The sequence below is a fragment of the Eucyclogobius newberryi genome, unplaced genomic scaffold (assembly GCF_026437365.1).
Source record: "Eucyclogobius newberryi isolate DKJ021-1_F unplaced genomic scaffold, fEucNew1.0.hap1 SCAF_12, whole genome shotgun sequence".
Classification (NCBI taxonomy): Eukaryota; Metazoa; Chordata; class Actinopteri; order Gobiiformes; family Gobiidae; genus Eucyclogobius; species Eucyclogobius newberryi.
Window position 1 is genome coordinate 8,554,400 of NW_027315746.1, and position 19,368 is coordinate 8,573,767.

Genomic DNA, 19,368 nt, shown 5'->3' on the forward strand with positions numbered 1-19,368 from the left:
CCCTGGTGTGATGTCACTTCCTGTCCTTTTCTACAGATTGTTTAACTTTTCTCCACAAACAGCCTCTTGACTGGTGTAAAACTATAATTTATATTTACAAAAGGTACATATACAGCGAATAAAGTCTAAATTAGAACATCGTAAAAACTTGTCATACTTGTCACTTTTGTTCCTGCACAGGGATGTAACAACGACTGAACGATTGTGATAACAAAAGTATCACAATAATATCTCACAATACATAGAATCACAAGCTCTTAAACTAAAATACTAAAGTAACAGAGGGCACTACATGGACCATGATCCTTTGCTCCATTTTACTGCAGACGATGAAGATATAAGTGTTATTACGCACTTTTATACATGAATTCTTTGGAAAATGTCAGTAACGATTCAAACAAAAGGCTTTGTCGGGCATTTTAAAATAAATTATTGTATCATTGTAAATAATTGTGTTTCTAGAGGCACAAAAACTTTCCCAAACTTTGACTCCAAGTGCCATTTCATATAGATTTAGACTTTCCAAGCGTCACTGATGTCAGATCTGGACTAAAGCAGGACTAAAGTCACTCTTGTGTTGTTGTGTGCAGATACTGGGACCCGGGCCCCAGAGCCGACCCGATGGAGGACCAGCGCTACATCTGGGGCGGCTTCGCGTACCTCCAGGACATGATCGAACACGGCGTCATCAAAGTGCACACGGGGAACGACTGGCCCCTGGGCGTGTACGTGCAGCAGATGCCCTACCCCTGCTACGTGGACGACGTGTGAGTCCAGCTGCCACGCCCTTATTATGAGCTAAACTGTGACGTTTAACCAGGACTAAAGCAGGACTAAAGCAGGACTACACCAGGACTAAAGCAGGACTACACCAGGACTAAACCAGGACTAAAGCAGGACTACACCAGGACTAAACCAGGACTAAACCAGGACTAAACCAGGACTGAACCAGGACTGAACCAGGACTAAACCAGGACTAAACCAGGACTAAACCAGGACTAAACCAGGACTGAACCAGGACTGAACCAGGACTAAACCAGGACTAAACCAGGACTGAACCAGGACTAAACCAGGACTAAAGCAGGGGACTAAACCAGGACTGAACCAGGACTAAACCAGGACTGAATCAGGACTGAACCAGGACTGAACCAGGACTAAAGCAGGACTAAAGCAGGACTAAACCAGGACTAAACCAGGACTGAACCAGGACTAAAGCAGGACTAAAGCAGGACTACACCAGGACTAAAGCAGGACTAAACCAGGACTGAACCAGGACTGAACCAGGACTGAACCAGGACTAAACCAGGACTGAACCAGGACTAAACCAGGACTAAACCAGGACTAAAGCAGGACTAAACCAGGACTAAACCAGGACTAAACCAGGACTAAACCAGGACTAAAGCAGGACTAAACCAGGACTTAAGCAGGACTAAACCAGGACTAAACCAGGACTAAAGCAGGACTAAACCAGGACTAAACCAGGACTAAAGCAGGACTAAACCAGGACTAAACCAGGACTAAACCAGGACTAAACCAAGACTATACCAGGACTAAACCAGGACTAAACCAGGACTACACCTAGACTAAACCAGGACTTAAGCAGGACTAAACCAGGACTAAACTCGGACTAGAACAGGTCTATATTTGGACTAATCTGTGCTCAAACCAAACACTTGATCATCTGTAAAATGTATTTGGAAAAACTAGTAACATTTTACTAACAATAAGCCAAAAAAATACAAAAAACAAAATCTCAGTTAAAAAAAAACATTTCAAAATAAAATATGTATATTTGTTGATGATAGAGAGTTAAGCTTTGCCAATACAGGAAATGCTTAACTCTTTCAAAATAGAAAGAGTATAAATGAATAAAATGTTATGTTTATCAAAAAAACAATAAAGGGAACTCTTCTGTTCTTCTGAGTTCTAAAACTTATAATAATCACATTGATAAACCATAATCAAGACGTGTATGGAATTGTGAGAAAACTGTATCTGTGCGTCCTTAGTGAACATGAATACCAGGGAACGCCGATGCTAATTCTCTGTTAGCATTAATAACTGTATATTAACTAATAACTGAGTAAATTGTGAATAACTACCGGTTCTATGCTGCGATAAATGCCCAGCAGATTGTACAATTCACATTTCAGAGGCGATATGAGGGGAAAATGTGGCAGGTTTAGCATAATTTGCGATTAAAACATTTGCTGAGTTCAAAGAGCCTTGAAACGGAGCCACATGAAGTCTGAGGGTGAAAACTCTTGTGCTGCACTTCAGCGTCAGCCTCGGTTCAAGTACAAGTTTGAGCAAAAAGTACGTTTTTATCTTTATTAGTTTAAGTTCAGAAGCGCAAAGTGAACAAGGATTTAGAGGTTAGCGCTCTAGAGGAGGCGCACTGGGGAGATTTAAAGCGCCCCCTACAGGTCGAACGACTCACTGAACTAAACTGCAGTTATTATAAATGTATTTAGAATTTTGCTAAAAATTATAAAAATGTCATCACAGAATAGCACGTTTTTTAGGTTCATAATTTCACTTCCTGTTTGTAATTGATGACATCACACTAGGAAATTACCCAGAAAACACTGGGCAAAAACTCATCCAAAGTTTTTGATTTGAAATAGAAATATTTGAGGGCAACTTTATTTTGTTAAATTATTGTTGTGAATGTCAAAAAAGTTGTTTCGTTGTGTAAATTATGCACACAATTTGACTGGAATGAGTGTTCCAAGTGTGATGTCACTTCCTGTCATTTTCAACATACTTTTTCACTGTTTTCTCCACAAACACCTGCTCGATCGGTGAAAAACTATAATTTATATGTACAACAGGTATAAATACACCAAATAAAGTCAAAATTAGAACATCGTAAAAACCTGCCATACGTCACTTTAATGACAAAGAGGAGGAGTTAGATTGTAGTTGTAGGTACTTTTCTTACATTTATGGCGATACATACAATCATCATGTGTAAAATAGGGCAAAAACTAGTCCAAACAAGATCAAAACAACCATTAAAACAGGTATAAAACAGGACTAAATCAGATCTAAAACAGGACTAAATCTGGTCTAGAATCAAACTAACTAGGTCTAAACAAGGTCTAACACAGATAAACTGGTCTAAAATAGGTAAATTGGACTAAACCAGGTCTAGATTAGTACTAAACCCAGTCTAAACAGGCTTTAAACAGGTAAATTGGACTAAACCAGGTCTAGAATAGGACTAGACCCAGTCTAAACATGGTCAAAACAGGTAAATTGGACTAAACCAGGTTTAGATTAGGACTAAACCCAGTCTAAACATGGTCAAAACAGGTAAATTGGACTAAACCAGGTCTAAACAAGGTCTAACATAGATAAAGAGGTCTAAAACAGATCTAAAACTTTCACTGTAACGTGCATTTTTACACTCACATTCAAACATGAAATGAACAGTGCAAAACATACAATCATTCAGTGCAACTAAATACATAAAAAAACAAAAGCAAGTGCACCATTGGCAGAATAACCCCGAGCTGCTCCCCTCTCGCTCCTCCAGGTTCATGATCACGCTGAACCGCTGCTTCCCGATGTTCATGGTGCTGGCGTGGATCTACTCGGTCTCCATGACGGTGAAGAGCATCGTCTTGGAGAAGGAGCTGCGGCTGAAGGAGACGCTGCGGGCCATGGGCGTGGACGGCGGCGTGCTCTGGTGCACCTGGTTCATCGACAGCTTCGCCATGATGGCCGCCAGCACCGCCCTGCTCACCGCCATCATCATGGTGAGAGAAGAAGAGGGGGAGAGGGGGAGAGGGCGTGACGTCCGAGTGCGCCCCCTGGTGGAGAGGCTGGGAAGCGTGCAGCGTCACTTATGGCTTATGGACACTTTAGAACGCCGTCAGACGTTCAAAGTTTCCAAACCGGAGGCACAATTAAGACGATCGTAAAATACCGCATTTTCCGGACTATAAGTCGCACCTTTTTTCATAGTTTTTGCGACTTAAACTTATATTTATACTTATATACTTATACTAATACTCCGGAGAGACTTATATGTGATATTATTTGTTATTTTCACACTTGCAACTACATTTCATACTCCAGTGCAACTTATATATCTGTTTTTCTTCTTTATTATGCATTTTTTGGCTGGTGCGACTTAAATTATTAACCGACATCAGATCTATTTACTCATGATTTTAAGTCTTTGTAACTGAGAATAAACAACAATTTGTATTTTTCTGCCAGTGAATTTGCTTCTCTGTTACAAAGCATGAAGAATGCTGTTTTCTAGTCTCAAAATTGTATATGAGCCTCACAAAAGGAAAATTTGTGGTAAAGTATGCAATATAGCTGTAGTATTTGTCCAGTGCCTAAAAATTAAAAACGAATAATGTACCGTATTTTCTGGACTATAAGTCGCACTGGACTATAAGTTGCACTGGAGTATGAAATACAGTTGCAAGTGTGAAAATAACAAATAATATCACATATAAGTCGCTCCAGAGTATAAGTATAAAAGTATAAATATAAGTGTCGCACCCCGGGCAAAACTATGAAAAAAGGTGCGACTTATAGTTCGGAAAATACGGTAAATGAATCTGAGTGTTTTTTCATTTGACAAAAGCACCTTGACTTGTCATATTCTGTGATGCTCTGAGGTCAATCCCGGCCAATCACATCAGGTTCCGCTTGACCTTTGCCTCCGTTCATGAATTTAGAAACGTTTTAAAGAACTTTCATAGACTCAAAACCCACAAACCGACAAATCCTCGCCCGCGCTCTTCTGGTTTCAGGGCGGTAAGGTGCTGAACTACAGCGACCCCCTGCTGGTGTTCCTCTTCCTGCTCACCTTCACCGTGGCGACCATCATGCAGTGCTTCCTCCTCAGCGTCTTCTTCAACAAGGCCAACCTGGCGGCGGCCTGCAGCGGCATCGTCTACTTCACCCTGTACCTGCCCCACGTGCTGTGCCTCGCCTGGCAGGACCGCATCACCCGCAACGTCAAGCTCGCCGCCGTACGGTTTGGCTTTAGGGCGTCGACCGCTTTAGCGCGGCGGCGTCTCGTTCTGTCTCAAAGCACGCGTGACCAGGGATGTCACGGTGTCAAATGTCAGCGATAGGATTATTGTGGGAAAACAACGTCACGATTTAACGGTTATTCGTGAGACCGTGACCGAACGACAAAATTAAGACGATCATAAAACATTTTGAATTATTAACCGACGTCAGATCTATTTGCTCTTTACTTACTTTAAGTCTTTGCAACTGAAAATGAGCAGCGATTTGTGTTTTCCTGCTTCTCTGTTGCAAAGCATGACAAATATACAAAATATACATGAAACAAGATACAATATATATAATAAAATACAATATACAGTACATAATAATATATATATACAGTCTTTACAACAAAAAATGAGCAACAATTTGTATTTTCCTGTGTTACAATTATTGTGAGAAAAAACATCCCGATTTAACTCTCTCACAAAATAATGTAAAATTGGACAAAAACAGCCAGATGAAATAAAACAATTACATTCGGGTCTATTTTTTGCACCGTATATTGAACTAAAAATACACAACTTTGCTTCTAAAATGGTCACGATTATTAAATTTGTAGTTTGTAGTGACCTGAATAATCCCGATTACCGATTAACCGATTAATCTTGACATCCCTACACGTGACAGGTTCTCATGTTTATCTAATTATTACTTAGTTAGAGAATATTGTGGTGAAGATTTATCATAGTTTTGCATCAATCCTGTCGCAGATTGTGAAGAAAACTGTCTACATCACCAGTAAGAGACAGTTTACACGCAGCAGACACACTTTTCTGACAGTTTAAATGATCATTCTGCAAAACAAAGGTGTTGTCATGCATTACTATTCCTCAAATCTTAATTATTGTGTAATTTAAATGGATTTGTTCGCAGTATAGTGGCTCTACAACAGTTGCCTCTGACCTCTTCTTACGTCTGCTGCTCGTGTTTAACCAGGAAGTGACGTCAGGCTCGTTTGACCTTCTGTGTCCTCTGCAGAGCTTGCTGTCTCCCGTGGCGTTCGGTTTTGGGACGGAGTACTTGTCCCGATACGAGGAGCAGGGCCTGGGTCTGCAGTGGGACAACATCCAGACCAGCCCCTTAGAAAAGGACACGTTCTCCTTCCGCACCTCCATCCTCATGATGATGTTCGACTCGGTCCTCTACGGCGTCCTCGCCTGGTATCTGGACAACGTCTTCCCAGGTGAAGACTTTGTGATGGTGTTTGTAAAACTCTAAATGTTGGCAAGGTTTATTTCACAGTATTTTGCTTTAATGTGCAGAGATTTGTACCTCGCTCTTGTAGGTGGAGCTAAGTTAAAAATGGCCTTTCCCGGTAACGCCAGATCTGCATCAGGGCTGTACTAGGACTGAACCAAGTCTAAGATAGGACTAAACCAGGTCTAAATCAGGTGTAAAATAGGGTACTAGTCCAAACAAGATCAAAACAAGCATTAAAACAGGTATAAAACAGGACTAAATCAGATCTAAAACAGGACTAAATCTGGTCTAGAATCAGACTAACTAGGTCTAAACAAGGTCTAGCATAGATAAACTGGTCTAAAATAGGTAAATTGGACTAAACCAGGTCTAGATTAGTACTAAACCCAGTCTAAACAGGCCTTAAACAGGTAAATTGGACTAAACCTGGTCTAGATTAGGACTAAACCCAGTCTAAACATGGTCAAAACAGGTAAATTGGACTAAACCAGGTTTAGATAAGGACTAAAACCAGTCTAAACATGGTCAAAAACAGGTAAATTGGACTAAACCAGGTCTAAACAAGGTCTAACATAGATAAAGAGGTCTAAAACAGATCTAAAACTTTCACTGTTACGTGCATTTTTACACTTACATTCAAACGTGAAATGAACAGTGCAAAACCTTTTTATTGACGTTATTATGTCTCTGTCCTTTCCATTTGTCAGTTAAAATATTCTCCAGTGTCTCGTTTAATCAAAGGCCGGTGTCATGTCTCTGCTGCAGGACAGTATGGAATCAGCCGACCGTTCTACTTCCCGTTTCAGCCTTCGTATTGGTCCAGACCGCCCCCTTCGCACAGCGACTCCCCCGCTGAAGGTGAGTGATGCAGCGAACGCCGTCCTCAAACGCCCTCTGCCAATCGGTGACTGTATCCGCCGCCGCAAATTACAGCCTGGAATTATGCTCTATTTAACCTTCTCAGCTTCAGCACTAATTGGTCTCGTCCGCGGCGTCCATTTCCCAGCGTTGTTTGAGGCAGAGGTCGATATAACGTGCGTAACAAGCTGGAAAATGGCCTCCCGCGTGCACGGCGAGCAGTCAGTGTGGATGTGATGTGGCGAGCAGCAGTCAGTGTGGATGTGATGTGGCGAGCAGTCAGTGTGGATGTGATGTGGCGAGCAGTCAGCGTGGGTGTGATGTGGCGAGCAGTCAGCGTGGATGTGATGTGGCGAGCAGGCAGTGTGGATGTGATGTGGCGAGCAGTCAGTGTGGATGTGATGTGGCGAGCAGTCAGCGTGGGTGTGATGTGGCGAGCAGTCAGTGTGGATGTGATGTGGCGAGCAGTCGGTGTGGATGTGATGTGGCGAGCAGCAGTCAGTGTGGATGTGTTGTGGCGAGCAGTCAGTGTGAATGTAATGTGGCGAGCAGTCGGTGTGGATGTGATGTGGCGAGCAGTCAGTGTGGATGTGATGTGGCGAGCAGTCAGTGTGGATGTAATGTGGCGAGCAGTCAGTGTGGATGTGATGTGGCGAGCAGTCAGTGTGGATGTGATGTGGTGAGCAGTCGGTGTGGATGTGATGTGGCGAGCAGCAGTCAGTGTGGATGTGTTGTGGCGAGCAGTCAGTGTGAATGTAATGTGGCGAGCAGTCAGTGTGGATGTGATGTGGCGAGCAGTCAGTGTGGATGTGATGTGGCGAGGAGTCAGTGTGGATGTAATGTGGCGAGCAGTCAGTGTGGATGTGATGTGGCGAGCAGTCAGTGTGGATGTGATGTGGCGAGCAGTCAGCGTGGGTGTGATGTGGCGAGCAGTCAGCGTGGATGTGATGTGGCGAGCAGGCAGTGTGGATGTGATGTGGAGAGCAGTCAGTGTGGATGTGATGTGGCGAGCAGTCAGCGTGGGTGTGATGTGGCGAGCAGTCAGTGTGGATGTGATGTGGCGAGCAGTCAGTGTGGATGTGATGTGGCGAGCAGTCAGTGTGGATGTAATGTGGCGAGCAGTCAGTGTGGATGTGATGTGGCGAGCAGTCAGTGTGGATGTGATGTGGCGAGCAGTCAGTGTGGATGTGATGTGGCGAGCAGTCAGTGTGGATGTGATGTGGCGAGCAGTCAGTGTGGATGTGATGTGGCGAGCAGTCAGTGTGGATGTAATGTGGCGAGCAGTCAGTGTGGATGTGATGTGGCGAGCAGTCAGTGTGGATGTGATGTGGCGAGCAGTCAGCGTGGGTGTGATGTGGCGAGCAGTCAGCGTGGATGTGATGTGGCGAGCAGGCAGTGTGGATGTGATGTGGAGAGCAGTCAGTGTGGATGTGATGTGGCGAGCAGTCAGCGTGGGTGTGATGTGGCGAGCAGCAGTCAGTGTGGATGTGTTGTGGCGAGCAGTCAGTGTGAATGTAATGTGGCGAGCAGTCAGTGTGGATGTAATGTGGCGAGCAGTCAGTGTGGATGTGATGTGGCGAGCAGTCGGTGTGGATGTGATGTGGCGAGGAGTCAGTGTGGATGTGATGTGGCGAGCAGTCAGTGTGGATGTGATGTGGCGAGCAGTCAGTGTGGATGTGATGTGGCGAGCAGTCAGTGTGGATGTAATGTGGCGAGCAGTCAGTGTGGATGTAATGTGGCGAGCAGTCAGTGTGGATGTAATGTGGCGAGCAGTCAGTGTGGATGTGATGTGGCGAGCGTAAGTCCAGAGTCAAGTCGTCTTAAACTTTATGCTTTTGAGGAAAGTTTGACCGATTTGCCGCTCTGCACATTTTCAGAATCAGAATCAGAAAAGGTTTGTTTGCGTTGTCAAACGTAGGAGCTTGTCTCGGCGTTAAAGTGCAACATAAAACATTGAATGATAAAATAGTAGTAATAGTAACGTCTACAGAATCCACTATGGCGTGCATAAATGAAGAATTTACTAATAAAAGGGTGAAGAATTAAAAAAAAAAGTCTGGACTTTGTCTCTGAACCGGCCTAGAATAAAAAGTACAGCTGAAACTCCTTTACTCAAGTAAATATATAAGTACACCATTGTAAATGTACTCAAAGTAAAAATGTAAACAAGTGGTAAAAATGTTAGCGATAAGACGTGTTTTGATTTTTTCTATACATTTTAGCTTGTTGTTTAGCTTAGTTTTTATTTACCTGAGGAGCTAACGTTTTTATTTACCTGAGGAGCTAACGTTTTATTTATTACCTGTAGGAGCTAACGTTTTTATTTACCTGTAGGAGCTAACGTTTTTATTTACCTGTAGGAGCTAACGTTTTTATTTACCTGAGGAGCTAACTTTTTATTTACCTGAGGAGCTAATGTTTTATTTATTATCTGTAGGAGCTAACGTTTTTATTTACCTGTAGGAGCTAACGTTTTTATTTACCTGTAGGAGCTAACGTTTTTATTTACCTGAGGAGCTAACGTGTTTATTTACCTAAGGAGCTAACATTTTTATTTACCTGTAGGAGCTAACATTTCTATTTGCCTGAGGAGCTAACGTTTTTATTTACCTGAGGAGCTAACATTTTATTTACCTGAGGAGCTAACGTTTTTATTTACCTAAGGAGCTAACATTTTTATTTACCTGTAGGAGCTAACGTTTTTATGTATTACCTGTAGGAGCTAACGTTTTTATTTACCTGAGGAGCTAACGTTTTTATTTACCTGTAGGAGCTAACGTTTTTATTTACCTGTAGGAGCTAACGTTTTTATTTACCTGAGGAGCTAACGTTTTATTTACCTGAGGAGCTAACGTTTTTATTTATTACCTGTAGGAGCTAACGTTTTTATTTACCTGTAGGAGCTAACGTTTTTATTTACCTGTAGGAGCTAACGTTTTTATTTACCTGAGGAGCTAACGTTTTATTTACCTGAGGAGCTAACGTTTTTATTTACCTGAGGAGCTAACGTTTTATTTACCTGAGGAGCTAATGTTTTTATTTACCTGAGGAGCTAACGTTTTTATTTACCTGTAGGAGCTAACGGTTTTATTTACCTGTAGGAGCTAAAGGTTTTATTTACCTGTTGGAGCAAACGTTTTTATTTATTACCTGAGGAGCTAACGTTTTTTTTTTACCTGTAGGAGCTAACGTTTTTATTTATTACCTGTAGGAGCTAACGTTTTTATTTACCTGAAGAGCTAAAGTTTTTATTTACCTGAGGAGCTAACGTTTTTATTTATCTGAGGAGCTAACGTTTTTTTTTTTGCTGAGGAGCTAACGTTTTATTTACATGAGGAGCTAACGTTTTTATTTACCTGAGGAGCTAACGTTTTTATTTACATGAGGAGCTAACGTTTTTATTTATCTGAGGAGCTAACGTTTTATTTATTACCTGTAGTAGCTAACGTTTTTATTTACCTGTAGGAGCTAACGTTTTTATTTACCTGAGGAGCTAACGTTTTTTATTTACCTGAGGAGCTAACGTTTTATTTACCTGAGGAGCTAAGGTTTTTATTTACCTGAGGAGCTAACGTTTTTGTTTACCTGTGAAGCTAACATTTTTATTAACAACACAATACAAAGAAGTTGCGACACACCGTAGCTCAGAACGTGTTTGCAAAATGTCCTTTTTGTATAAATAAAGTTTGTTCTGCGTGTTTTCTTTTAGATGTGGTAAGACCAGATCCGGACCGCGCGGACAAAGACGCGGAAAGCGCCGGAACTCCAGAGATGCACAACTGCAACGGCTCCGGCAACAGAACGTGCAAACATCAAGACAAACGAGACCGCATCACGAGAGAGCGCGACGTGCAGCGGCCGCAGGAGCAGAGCCAGTGCCAGGAGGAGGCGCCAGAGAGCAGCGACCAAGGTCAAACGTCACGATATTCATGTAGAAACAGTACAAACAGTAAAGAGAGGCAGGAGACGCTCACTTATTAGCACTACGGGTTATTTTTTATGACTAAAACAGCCGCTGCACTCAATCTAACTGTCAAAAAAGAATACCGTATTTTTCTGTAGTATAAGTCGCACCAGCCAAAAAATGCATAATAGAGAAGAAAAAAACATCTATAAGTCGCACTGGAGTATGAAATGCAGTTGCAAGTGTGAAAATAACAAATAATATCACATATAAGTCGCTCTGGAGTATAAGCATGTAAGTATAAATATAAGTATAAGTTGCACCACGGCCAAAACTATGAAAAAAAGTGCAACTTATAGTCTGGAAAATACGGTAAACAGTTTCATCAACGACTAACTTTGACGAACCGAGACAATAATCGCGTACTAAATGAATTGTTAGTTGCAGCAAAGTAAATAAAGTAATATCTTGGCAACGGAAAAATCAACGGATGTGTTTAATAACTTCAATTTGTTTAGGTCGGTAAAACAAAAAATTCTTAAATAATGCTGACTTTATGTTTTTATACTGGCCGATCTACTCAATTAATGGTTCAATATTTCAGTCATTTTAATTAACCTTTCTATATATACATTTTTGCCGGGTATAGATTAAATAAAGTAGAAAATAGATGCATTATACATTTATAAGCAAGTGGAACGTAGAGGAGTAATGTAGAGTCCACTGAGGACATGTAGTGGACGCTCGAGGTAGTGCAGTTTTTGTCAGTTTTAATGGTGAAAAGGCCTAATTATCTATGAACAATGATTCAGTGATTACTTAAACTGCTTTTGAAAGGTTTTAATGTTAAGAAAGGGACATAATTATACATTAAAGTTACTCATTTAAATTATTATTATCTGTGTTGTCGCCTCAGGTCAGCTGTTTTTTGAGGCCGATCCGGTGGGTCCGGTGATGGGCGTGCAGATCCAGGATTTGGTGAAGGTTTTTGACGGCAGCTCTCGTCCCGCCGTCAACCACCTCAGCATTAACTTCTACGAGGGACAGATCACCTCTTTCCTGGGGCACAACGGAGCGGGGAAAACGACCACGCTGTACGACGCTTTAATGTTCTTTCAAGTCTGAGCTTCAAACTGCAAGCTTTTACCGACAGAAGATTGACTGTAGACCACTCAAATTAAATTAAAAACATATCATTGACATTCGGGCAAAATATGTTTATTTAAGATTTAAAACATTTGAATTTCGAGTAGTAAAAATGCTAAAAAGAGCTGATTAAAAATGAAAATGTTATTAACGTTCAAGTTTAAATTTGAAATTTCTGCACTTTTGTGATTAATTAATTAAATTCTATATTTTTTAAATTATTCATTTTATTTAATTCATGCTATTAATTTATATTACTTCAAATTTGTATTTAATTAAAAATATATATATATATATATATATATATATATTTATATATATATGTATTTTTTTATACATTTTTTTTAAAAAAGTTTTTCAAAATAAAACACAAAAACAAACAACATGACCAGAGAGAAAAACATCAATCAAAAAATGAACAAACATCAACTAAACATTTACACAAGTATAAAAACAGTCCCAACAAGTCCAGAGTCGGTAAAATTTCATTAAGTTTGAATGTTATTTTTTCCATTTGTCTATTTCCTGTTATTGTCAGTCCAGTCCCTGGTCGTTGGGCGGTTTGTGATCAATTGGACAAACATTTCACGTCACATAATCAAACCTCATTTAAGACGTTTAAAGACTCACTTAGATTAGAGCTGTATAATATATTGTTATTTTGAAGATTTGCAAAATTTGAATATCGAGCTGATTAAAAATGACATGACATCAAATATATACAGACATTTCCCATTTGTCTGATAATCAAACCTCATTTTTAAAATTCATTATTCTTTATTTCAATTGTGTGTTATGTACGTCAACATAAATGATCATCGCAATCGAAAAGGAGCAGAGAAAAGACAAAAAATCATATAAATATCTGCCGTTTTAACACATTTCTGTTGAATTGGCATCGTAATATATCGTAATATATCGCAATATATTGTTATAGATTATAATATATTGTAATAGATCGTAATATATTGTAATAGATCGTAATATATTGTAATAGATCGTAATATATTGTAATAGATTGTAATATATATGGTAATATATTGTAATAGATTGTAATATATATCGTAATATATTGTAATAGATTGTAATATATATTGTAATAGATCGTAATATATTGTAATATATTGTAATATATATTGTAATATATCGTAATATATTGTAATATATATCGTAATATCTTGTAATAGATTGTAATATATATCGTAATATATTGTAATAGATTGTAATATATATTGTAATAGATCGTAATATATTGTAATAGATTGTAATATATATTGTAATAGATCGTAATATATTGTAATATATTGTAATATATATTGTAATATCTTGTAATAGATTGTAATACATATTGGAATATCTTGTAATAGATTGTAATATATATCGTAATATATTGTAATAGATTGTAATATATATTGTAATAGATCGTAATATATTGTAATAGATTGTAATATATATTGTAATAGATCGTAATATATTGTAATAGATTGTAATATATATTGTAATATATCGTAATATATTGTAATATATATTGTAATATATCGTAATATATTGTAATATATATCGTAATATATTGTAATAGATTGTAATATATATTGTAATAGATCGTAATATATTGTAATATATATCGTAATATATTGTAATAGATTGTAATATATATTGTAATAGATCGTAATATATTGTAATATATATCGTAATATCTTGTAATAGATTGTAATATATATTGGAATATCTTGTAATAGATTGTAATATATATCGTAATATATATCGTAATATATTGTAATAGATTGTAATATATATTGTAATATATTGTAATAGATTGTAATATATATCGTAATAGATCGTAATAGATTGTAATATATATCGTAATATATCGATATCGCCCGCCGCTGTTGACGTTTGTCACTGACCGACTCTGGATGTCCGTGGCTCGTCCCGACCTTGTTTTCCAGCTCCATCCTGACCGGCCTGTTCCCTCCCACCTCCGGCACGGCCCTGGTCGGCGGCCGGGACATCCGCACCGACGTGGACCTGATCCGCCGCTCTCTGGGGATGTGCCCGCAGTACAACATCCTCTTCAACCAGTAAGACGCCCCAAAACCCCCCACGCCACACCCGCTCACAGATCTGACACGTCGAGCCGGAGACGAGATCAAAACACATGGATCTGTTTAGCTGAAGGTTAAGAGTGTTCTCGGCTTCACAGACGTATGGATTTCGCGCGCGTAATCGATGTCGAGTTACAGAATACTTGACAAACTACACATTCATCTGCCTGCGCAAACGTGTTTTTGTATCGCGGTTTGTAAGTACGTTTTATTCAGGCGCTCGTCTAGTCAAGAATCAGGTTTTAATCCCACTAAATCTCTTTTTAAATGCACAATATTGTTTAAAAACGTGAGCCGAAGTAGATGATTTGCAGAAGGAAAGTTGCTTATCGTACTACAGCAAAGATATACCTCACAAATGACAAGAAAATGTACATGAGGTAAATATTGAGGCAAAAACATAGTGCTCCAGCTGATTTACAAAAAAACACGTCAAGTCTTTATCCAGTTATGGCTTGAGGGGAAAATGATGTAAAATCAACTTTCATGATTCGTGGAAAAATAAAGACATGAAATTTGTGCTTTTCTGTGGTGAAATGACACAACATTTATTCTGAAGTCGCTGGGTTCATTTCTATTATTAAAGTCTATATTCCTGTAACTGGTTCTCATGTTTTTATACTTATGACTTAGTTCAGTGGGATAGAACCAGTGCTAAATATTGATCATAGTTTTACTGCCGTTAAGTTGCAGTTTGGAAAAATACAAGTTTAAAATTACAGGAAGTTTTTATTTATTCATTAAAGTTAAGACATACAAGCATACATACCATACATAACATAATAAGACAAAAATGCAAACAAAGAGACATAAATATAACTGTTCCATGATATTTTTTATTTTAGTAACGTCATTATTTGAGATATTGATTAGAAATTGTGCATATGTTTCGAGTTCTATAGCTATTATTCTGAAAAGAGGTTTGCTATTGGATCATTTGGAATCTTTACAGGAACTGAATCCCTCTGTGATGTCATCAATGTGCGACGTGCCGTTGAAAACACAGACAGTTTACACTTAACTGACAATTTTCTGACACTTTAAACCATTTTTCAACAAAATAAAGGTGTCATATGGGATTATTGTTCATCAGATCATAACTGTTGTGTCATTCATATGGATTGTGGCTCTTGTTTACCGTCTGGTTGCCGGGTAACAGTTGTGGCATTACCTCTGTCAATGTCATATTTGCTTTTCATGTCCAACCAGGAAGTACAATTATAAACTTTACAAAAATGGTCAAACTGGGGAATAAAAACAGGCAAAATGTTCAGTAAAATCTGAAATATAATTGTGTTTTATGTGTTGTCTGACCTTTCATACAGACTTTAAGCTGTTTTAGCTCAATATCGCCGTTAACAATGAACGTAAAATGATGATCCACTTACGTTACAGGTCAATACTGAGTGAAAATGCACACAATGTCTCCTTTTGTCAGGGAGACCACGCTGCACTTTTATAACCCCATGGACGGTGCGTTTGTGTCCGCAGCCTGACGGTGGAGGAGCACATCCTGTTCTACTCTTTGCTGAAGGGCCGCTCCCAGGACCAGGCGCAGCAGGAGGTGGAGGACATGCTGCTGGACCTGGGACTACCCCACAAGAGAGACGATGAGGCCCAGAACCTCTCAGGTACAAAGTGTCACACTGTGATGCTGGAGTCAGTGTGATGCTGCGTCAAAGGGGGAAAGAAAAGGACCAAACTTTGTCCTCTAATCTCTCTAAAATCGTTTGTGTGGTCAGAAAACTGCCTTTTGCCACTAGGGATCGTCAGGCTCACCGGGTTAATCCATAATCGTGATTCTTCAGGTCACAATATAATCGTAAGAACCCAAAAAATTATAATCTGAACAATTTTAGAAGCAAAATTATGTAGATTTAGTTCAATGTATGGTCCAAAAAATAGACCTAAATGTAAAAAAATAATAATTGTGGATGTTTTTGTCACGTTTTTGTCACATTTCACTTCATCTTGTCTTTGGAAATTTACATTTTTGGAAATGAGAATGAAAGAAAATGAAAGATTTCTCAATAATCGCGTGAATAATCGTTAAATTGTGATGTTTTTTCTCACTATAGTCATAACACTGACATCATGCCGGTATTGTTTTGATTAATGGATTAGTTTTGATCATAAAAAAACTTGAATTTGATATTTTTTGCCAAATTTGATAATTACAACAAAATACACATATTTTACTTGTTTCTTGTGTTGTTCCTGCTTGTTCTGGATCACAAAACCTCCTCCTTTTGCAAACGGCGTGTTTAAGAGTCCAGAAAACAATTATGTGTCTAATAAATAATACATTTGACAATTATTTCAATCAATAATTAATCATGACTAATGAGTAGTTCACTTGTTCCAGCCCAAACACTGTTAAAAAAGTCACTTGAACGCCGTGTCTGTTTTGTTGGACACAGGCGGGATGCAGAGGAAGCTGTCCGTCGCCATGGCGTTCGTCGGGGGGTCAAAGGTCGTCATTTTGGACGAACCCACATCGGGAGTCGACCCCTATTCAAGGAGGTCCATTTGGGATCTGCTGCTGAAGTACAGGAGCGGTAAGTACTGCACCGAGCACGAGGTAAAAGTCACATATAAACACGCTTGTTTGAGAGTATTTCAAGTACTTTATTCAGGTAGTTTATGTACAAAGAGTTAAAATGTCACGTATATCCACAGGCGCTCATTGTCTTTATCTACTAGTGATACAAATAAGTAAATAAATACTTTTCATAACAATTCAAAACTGTATATAAAAAGAGAAATAGCTGATGAACAACTGCATTTGACCAAAGAATATATACAAATACTGCACATCTACAGTATAAATAACAACTGCACAATAAATACAATAAACACAATTGTTACTTATATGCAATCAACTAGAAATGTGGATAGTAGATAAAGGTAACTTATTCATATTTACTGCTCGAATTTTTGTGCTGTGCTGTACCTTTTCTTATATATTATTGCACCTTAGACTTTTACCAGAACTCAGATACTGCACATGGTGTTGAAATGATGCATCTGTGTACTGCTGTGAGCGTCTGTGTGACTGTGTGTGGAAGTGGCACTGTGATAAAAGTGTTGCCCGTCCCTTCAGTTTGACGGCGAGCATGTTGTGTCCAGGCCGCACCGTGATCCTGTCCACGCACCACATGGACGAGGCCGACCTGCTCAGTGACCGGATCGCCATCATCTCCCAGGGTCACCTCTACTGCTGCGGCTCTCCGCTGTTTCTCAAGAATTGCTTCGGCCTGGGCTTCTACCTGACTCTAGTGCGCCGCATGAAGGACCTGAAGCGGAGAGAGGTACTGCAGCCAAGGAAAACAGATAAAAGGATCTTATCTTAAGCCCTGTTTGGATGGGATTAGTTAAACCTCGGGTCAAATGTAGTCATTACGGACGTCGTCCGTGTTTATCGTCCCGTGAATTCAATGCAGATTGATTCATGTCTCTACAGCCCATTTTGTGTCTATTTTTGACTAAATCAATACTTTTAATTCACTACTGAACATTTTGCAAATTCAATTATTGTTTTTTTCCACAATCAACGAGTAAAAAAACACAAAATGGCGGCTGTGTCAGTGAGAATGTATTAAAAGAGGCAGTTTCAAAACTACAAATAGAAGAAATGCGAGTGACATTAGTGAATTAAAGGGTCATTGTCTTGTTTCAGTGTGTTTAGCAGGCCGCCATTTCCAGAATAAAGTCAGAAAAAATAAGAAAATTACTGACATTTCTCATCCCGTCCGAATGCGCCCACAGAAAGTTAGACGTGGCACTGTAATTTCAATTTTACAAACGTCTCCAGGTAAAACTAATCCTGTTAGAATCGAGCTTTAGTCTGTCAGCCAATTGCAGACAGGTACATTTGCCCAACCAATCACACGCGCCCCTGTCATCCGCTCGTATCATCCTCCACGTCGAGCTCAAATTTTATCAAGCCATTTTTAAAGAATCTTCCTAAAACAAAAGTAAAAAAATGAATGAGAATTTTTTTTATTGTGAAAAACGCAGCCAATATTTTACTCCATTCTCTTTTTTTTTTTTTACCTGCTTTAGTTTTTTCTCCCTCTGCCGTAGATACAATATTTTAATTTCTAAAACATATGATGCCAAGAGCACGTTTAATCAATCAATCAATCAATCAAATAAATCAATCAATCAATCAATCAAATAAATAAATCAATCAATCAATCAATCAATCAATCAATCAATCAATCAATCAACCTTTACTTATAGAGCCCTTTACAACACTCAAAGTGACTTCACAATAAAACTAAGGCAATACAAAATATAAAACTAAGTAAAAAACAAACTGTTTTGCCCAACAACAGTGCAAAGACAGTGCAACAACAGTGCAAAGACAGTACAATAACAGTGCAAAGACAGTACAATAACACAGTGCAAAGACAGTACAATAACAGTGCAAAGACAGTACAATAACACAGTGCAAAGACAGTACAATAACAGTGCAAAGACAGTACAATAACAGTGCAAAGACAGTACAATAACAGTGCAAAGACAGTACAATAACAGTGCAAAGACAGTACAATAACAGTGCAAAGACAGTACAATAACAGTGCAAAGACAGTACAATAACACAGTGCAAAGACAGTGCAACAACAGTGCAAAGACAGTACAACAACAGTGCAAAGACAGTACAACAACAGTGCAAAGACAGTACAACAACAGTGCAAAGACAGTACAACAACAGTGCAAAGACAGTACAACAACAGTGCAAAGACAGTACAACAACAGTGCAAAGACAGTACAATAACAGTGCAAAGACAGTACAATAACAGTGCAAAGACAGTACAACAACAGTGCAAAGACAGTACAACAACAGTGCAAAGACAGTACAATAACAGTGCAAAGACAATACAATAACAGTGCAAAGACAGTACAACAACAGTGCAAAGACAGTACAACAACAGTGCAAAGACAGTACAACAACAGTGCAAAGACAGTACAATAACAGTGCAAAGACAGTACAACAACAGTGCAAAGACAGTACAATAACAGTGCAAAGACAGTACAACAACAGTGCAAAGACATTCCAACAAGACATCCCAACAACAGTGCAATAACAGTACAACAACAGTA

The 19,368-nt window shown here is 39.1% G+C and overlaps 1 protein-coding gene across 1 annotated transcript in view; it reads left to right on the forward strand.

Moving 5' to 3' along the window:
• LOC140356023 (retinal-specific phospholipid-transporting ATPase ABCA4-like) overlaps positions 1-19,368 on the forward strand; it is an 89,190-nt gene that overhangs the window by 36,124 nt on the left and 33,698 nt on the right. Inside the window, exons 14-24 of the mRNA XM_072440714.1 lie at positions 591-767; positions 3,542-3,764; positions 4,779-5,000; positions 6,025-6,229; positions 7,012-7,104; positions 10,814-11,014; positions 11,925-12,102; positions 14,104-14,235; positions 15,751-15,890; positions 16,680-16,817; positions 17,389-17,570. Coding sequence (XP_072296815.1) covers positions 591-767; positions 3,542-3,764; positions 4,779-5,000; positions 6,025-6,229; positions 7,012-7,104; positions 10,814-11,014; positions 11,925-12,102; positions 14,104-14,235; positions 15,751-15,890; positions 16,680-16,817; positions 17,389-17,570 — 1,891 coding nt within the window. The remainder of the gene's footprint in view (positions 1-590; positions 768-3,541; positions 3,765-4,778; positions 5,001-6,024; positions 6,230-7,011; positions 7,105-10,813; positions 11,015-11,924; positions 12,103-14,103; positions 14,236-15,750; positions 15,891-16,679; positions 16,818-17,388; positions 17,571-19,368) is intronic.